The following is a 5,984-nucleotide window of genomic DNA, read 5'->3' on the forward strand; positions in this document are numbered from 1 at the left end:
AGTCTATAAATAAGAACTTAAAAGACAAAGGAAATCATTTTAAGATTAATAAAAGTTCTGGTAGTTTCCTATTTTGAGAGTTTCACATTTATCTTACTTAGGGTTTAAAACGTTATTAGTGAAAGTGATTAAAAAACCCAACCTATTGAATGATGAGGCAGATTATTCCCAAAACGAAAAGGGACAGAGCTTCACCCATTCCGATACCTGAAAGGCATGAGAGAAACCATGGCATGCACGCTCAAATCAAAGACTTTTTCTTTCACACACACACAACACAACACAAACATAAACCTCTTCTCTTCACTTGTCCCTTTCACTCTCATTTTTGGTGTTACACATTAAATACTCACTTCTGTCTCACTCAGTAACACCTTTCCTTCTCTTCACCCAAAACAATATCTCACTTTCACTGCTCATGTCCCAATCTTTCCCACTTCTCTCACCGCATTTTCCGTCGTCTCCACTAACTATGCATCATACTGCAAATTATTAAACCCCTTCACTTTATCATACCTACACACCAATCATTTATTACTTCAACAACATTTTTGTTTCTTCTTGTTTTTCTTTAATCGACAACCACCAACCCAGGTTCCCGAGGACAACACCCTAACGCCACAATCACCCTAATTTTTCACTTCCATTACACTGTTCATTCAAGAGTCCTGCCTCTGTAGGTACCATACACATCAAAATATCAAAAGATCCCATTCTTCTTTCACTCTCTCAGAAAGACCACTTTTACAATATACATAAATACACATGCATAAATTACTACGAAAACTGAGCCAAAATAACTGCTATTCATTATAACTATTCTCAAAGCTACTTCTCAGTCGTAGATTCTTCAGATAACTCAGGAGATGATACCTCGGGCAATGCTTCGTTCGCAGATCGTGGCATCTCAGAACTCTCGCATTCTGCATATATCAACCATCAACAAACTCCATAAGTCAATTCAAATTTTACTTTATATGTTCACACTTTTAAAAGGGTCACTGATAAGACTTTGATTTTGATTAAAGATGATGTTAAAAAACTCAAATAAAATGATTGTTTATTTAATGACTTGTTATCATTATTACAGGGCTCTAACTTCTCTTTCATCTTATTTTTATCTTGTTTTTTCAAGTGGATTTGAAATTACTGACACTCAGTCAAAGAATAATTCCTTCCAGATACAGATAATTTCTGAACAACTGTTTTCAACATATGCAGTTCCAGAAATCAACTTCTTACCGTAACTTACAATAGAGTGTATTTTCAACATTTTTCAATAATAATAAAAAATAAAAATGGTCCCACAAAGGGGAAAAGAAAACAAAATAGTAACTTACCAGTAGAAGCTGCATTGAAGGACCTCTTACAATGCAAAATAGCACCCTGAATCCAATCATGCTGCTGCAACAGCGAATCATCACGCCGTTTCGAAGACTCCAACGGCTGCGGCGGCGGCGGCGCCGCCGAACGACCCTTGCCTAAGTGTTTGCGTAGGCCCGCAGGCAGAGAAACATTCCCCTGCTTCTGCCCCTTCACGCTGGCGGTTCCCTCAGTCTGAGAACCCTCATCCTCCGTCGGAGATTTCTCCGGCACCGTAGAACACGGGGGCGCAGACTCCGGCGAAGCGACATCAACCTGGTCGGAAAACCTGATCTTCTCGGCGTACCTTTTGGAAACCCTGACGTAGAGAGGCTTGACCATCTTCAAATACTTTGGCATTGAGCGCTTGTCTTCAGCAGGAGAAGAAGGCAGGTGCGTCTGGGTGTGTGACGGTTCAGTTTCTTCTGCGTTTGGAGTGTGCGAGGGTTTGGCTCGGGAGCTGTTATCTCTGGTGAAGAAGGAGACGATGGGAACCTCGTCGGCCTTGAAGTTGACGGTGAAAAGCTTTCTCTGGCGGGGCTTCTTGGGGTGGGTGTTGGGCTTGGGCTTCTTGAGGCCCAACATGAAGACGCGGAACTTGGTGGCGGATTTGAAGAAGGAGGCGGTGAAGTGAGGCTTGGAGTTAGGTTGGGAGTTGAGAAGAAGGTTTCCCTTGAAGATTAGATGGTGAGAGGGAGAGAGGGAAATGGTAGGGTGGTCGGAGGAAGCTGAAGGAGAAAGCGTGAAGTTGAACTCTTTCTCAGAGCCTGAGTCCGAGTCTGAGTCTGAGTCTGCTTCTGATTGGTTGCTATGATCTTGGTGGTGGTTTTCAGCTGCATTGGTGTCGTCTTGGGAATCGTCTTCGTCGGTCAAGGCCAACTCTAAGTCGAAGAAATGGTCGTTTGCGGTGGCAGGGGCGGTGGCAGCAGCCTTCCAGTATTTGAGGAAGTTGAAGGGTTCCATGGCTGGAGAGTGTTTGAGAGAGTGTTGGAAAGAAAGAGAGTGTTTGAGAGAAGAGAGAATGAGAAGAGAAAAGGAATGGGTTTTATTTTGTGTTGTCAGTTTGGTTGATTGCAGGTGAGTCATGCCATGTGAGAGAAGTCAGGCATATTAGCATACTATGTATGTATTGGAGAGGATAGTGGGTGAGACACTCAGACTCACCCAGAGAGTTTTTATAAAAAGAAAATATATTTTTTCAATTTTCCAACCTCATTTATTTTTGGATTAAGCCATTTTTTTTTTCTAAAACATAAACTGAAAATGCCATTCATATCTTACATTAGTTCAAATTTAAAAATATACATGAATTAATTAAAAACATTATGATTTGTTTATGAACTAAAACTTATTAGGAATAATATTAGATATTTAGTTAAGATGCTTAAGTTTTTTTTAAAAAAAATCAAGAATTTTATAAATTATAAAATATACAGATGTTAATAACTTATTTTTATTACTTGGATTTTTGTAATTTTTATTTGTATGTATAAATATCATAATTAAAAAACATTTTCATTAAAAGAGATAAGTGTATAGTTTTTTTTAAAAAAAACTTTGTTATTGAGTTTATTGGTGTGTGTTTTTATGTACAAATTTATATTTAGTTGTTGGGTTTTGTGGGGTTATATATGCTAAAGAATAAGTTCAAAAGATGAGTCTTACTAATTTATGACTTTAATGTGTTTTTGCATTGGTTAGTGGTGCCTTTATTGCTAGGATTAAGATTTTGTGGATGTTTCTTAATTGGTAGACACTTATCTTAATTATTGTGGGAAAATAAGGTTTAGACTTATTAGTATTCTCCGTAAAGGAAATATGTATAGGATAAACTGACTAGTTAAATGATATTGTATACTTATATTTGATTGTATAGTATATTTGGAATTTATAAAGAATAATATTTTAAGGAATTTAGTTAACATAATTAAAATTATAGTTAGTATTTTAATTTGTAATACAATAGATATATTTTTTGTTTAATTAAAATTACTATAAAGTTAATGAAAAAATATATTATATTATAATTAAATTTTACAATAAATAAATAAATTTTATCATATAAATTATATTTTCATTTTATATTTTAATTTATGAAAATACTTCAGAGTGTAATACAATATAACTTTAACTATTTTGTTTATTCTTCACTAGTATCTAAATGTATAGACAGGATTCGAGTTTATTATTATTTTTTAACTTAAGTATATAAGTTCAACTTTTTAATTAAGTTTAATTATTTAAATAAGCTTATATCATAAAAGTACCATTGGGTAAATGTTAAGCTTTAAAAGTTTAACATTATAAATAGTTCATAAAAAAAACTAATTAAAGTACCAATGGGTAAACTAGACAAACTTATAATTAATACATTTTTAACAAATCAAACTCAAATTTTTAATTCAACTTGGTTGAATAAATGAGTCAAACTTTACCTATATATTCCTTTAGAAGTCAAATTCAAGTTTCAAAATTGGACTCGACTAATTTGAACTTTAATCCCCTTTTAACTATTGCAAGCTATAAGCTATATTTCTAATGGAGATTTGAACTTCCATTGTAATGCTGCTAATATATATATATATAAAAGATAAAAAAGTGTTCGAGATAAATTATTTTTTTAACTAGTTATTGAATCAAACTAAATTTACAAATTAACATCTAAACACACATTTTGAAATAAATAAAATATAAAACTAAACGGTCTATATATTATTTCTTTTATAAGACAGTTTTCTTAATGGAAGTGATAATAATCCTTTTTTCTAAGCAAAGGCATCAGCAATCCTAAATCTGTTTTTTAATTGATTTAAAGAAAACATCTTTATTTAATAATAGTCCTTTAAAACAATTGTTATTAAAATAACTGTAATTTATAGCTGAAAAAAAACAACTAATTATTTTCATATAAAGTATATAATTATTAAAGTTCACAGCCAAGAATTAGTTTTTATATTTAAAATTTATTTCCCATTTAAATTCTATTTCCCGTTTAAATTTAACAATTTAAATTGTACCATTGAGTTATTTTCAATAATTATAAATTCTAAACAAATATTAAAATATCATCCTTCACGCATAAAGGAATAAAATATATTTATTGTTTATAAAAAAATATTTAAAAATTAATTATAGTCTATCTAAAGTATTTGGTTCTTTTTGTATTCTTCAAATTTTGAAATGTAAATTTCTTAGTTATCAAAATGTTATTATAAATTAATTTAAATTTGTGAGAACGTCACAAAACTATACTAAGTTATTTATCAAAAAAATATATTAAGTTTATTTATTTAAGATATAAATTCATACAAACTTTCATAATTTAAAATAATTCTTAAAAAGTAATATATATATATATATATATATTGTAAAAAATATATAAATTAATAAATTATTTTTTTCTATGATTCGTTCTAAAACATTCTTCGATATCTATTTTTACATAGTTCAATCATCACACAGAAAAAAAAGGTAAACTATCTAAAATTTAAGATTATAATACAATAAAATAGTTCTGTTTTATTACATTTTAACAACAAACTCATTGTAATTCCACTCCACAATTTATGTTCATCATATGTATAAATGCACATTCCTTCATAAATCATTCTATTAAATATTTATTATATTAGCAAAAATTAACATTTTCCTTATTTTAATAACTTATAACTTAGGTATATAAATCTTTAGTACATAACCCTCGATTATAAGGAATAATGTAATTTTTCTAAACTTCTTATTTGATTTTGTGATTAATTTCTTAAATTTCTAACACTTATTTTAAGATACGATAAACTTCTAGTGTATCATCACTTTATATACTAGTGTATTACTTAGATAATCAATGAAGTTAAAGATTTATGTTACAAAATAATTATTTGCATACATACATTCAATTATAATTCACAAATTATCATGAATTTATGATCTACAATTGACATTACTAAAAAATTATTAAATAAAAATTATTTTTACAGATAAAAAATAATTAGTTGTTATATTGACTAAATTAATAAAATTTTAATTTAAAAAAAATATTTTTTTTTATGTGGACAGTTGGTCTGCAGGTCCACAGATTACCTCTTATGCGAGACAAGTTAGTAAAATGAGTGCACTTGCATGTGATGGACCATTCCAACTTACAATTTACAAGTGAAACGCCGCACCACCAATCTGCATTAGTATGGCTAAAATTTATTTCATTTCACTAAGCAGATTACGATTTTATGAGCATATTCAAATCTCAAGAGTATTGTTGCATTTTTGGATGAATTTTATTAAGCAAGATTTTATCCACTGATCAAATTTATGTTTAGTTTATCATTTTGTTTCATTTTCAAAATTAATTCCAACCAATCATTTCAACTCAAACCGATCGTTCAGAGTCTTAAACTGCATCCAATTTCAATAATCGACATTTCAATACACAGTACAATTCCATCAACTACCTAAAAAATATTAAGAATTAACAATTACCTGAAAAATTTAAGAATAAAATTATTATTTTTTTCTTGCAAAATTAGAATCTCCAAAAGAAGTCATTTAAATGTATTCTTTATGTTAGACTAGTTTTACTAAATACATCTAAGTGTAATAGTTTTTAATTAACATTTTTTTAAACT

At 29.9% G+C, this 5,984-nt stretch overlaps 1 protein-coding gene across 1 annotated transcript; it reads right to left on the reverse strand.

Annotated features, from left to right (window-relative positions):
- Nucleotides 1–234: 234 nt before the first annotated feature.
- Nucleotides 235–2,514, reverse strand: LOC137812686 (putative membrane-associated kinase regulator 2). The gene is made up of 2 exons (XM_068614839.1): nucleotides 1,341–2,514; nucleotides 235–923 (listed from the first exon to the last, which is right to left on the reverse strand). The coding sequence occupies exons 1-2, from the start codon at nucleotides 2,446–2,448 to the stop codon at nucleotides 829–831; spliced, it is 1,203 nt and encodes a 400-aa protein (XP_068470940.1). The 5' UTR covers nucleotides 2,449–2,514; the 3' UTR covers nucleotides 235–828.
- Nucleotides 2,515–5,984: the final 3,470 nt, after the last annotated feature.

The sequence above is a fragment of the Phaseolus vulgaris genome, chromosome 2, assembly GCF_051622355.1.
Source record: "Phaseolus vulgaris cultivar YP4 chromosome 2, ASM5162235v1, whole genome shotgun sequence".
Classification (NCBI taxonomy): domain Eukaryota; kingdom Viridiplantae; phylum Streptophyta; class Magnoliopsida; order Fabales; family Fabaceae; genus Phaseolus; species Phaseolus vulgaris.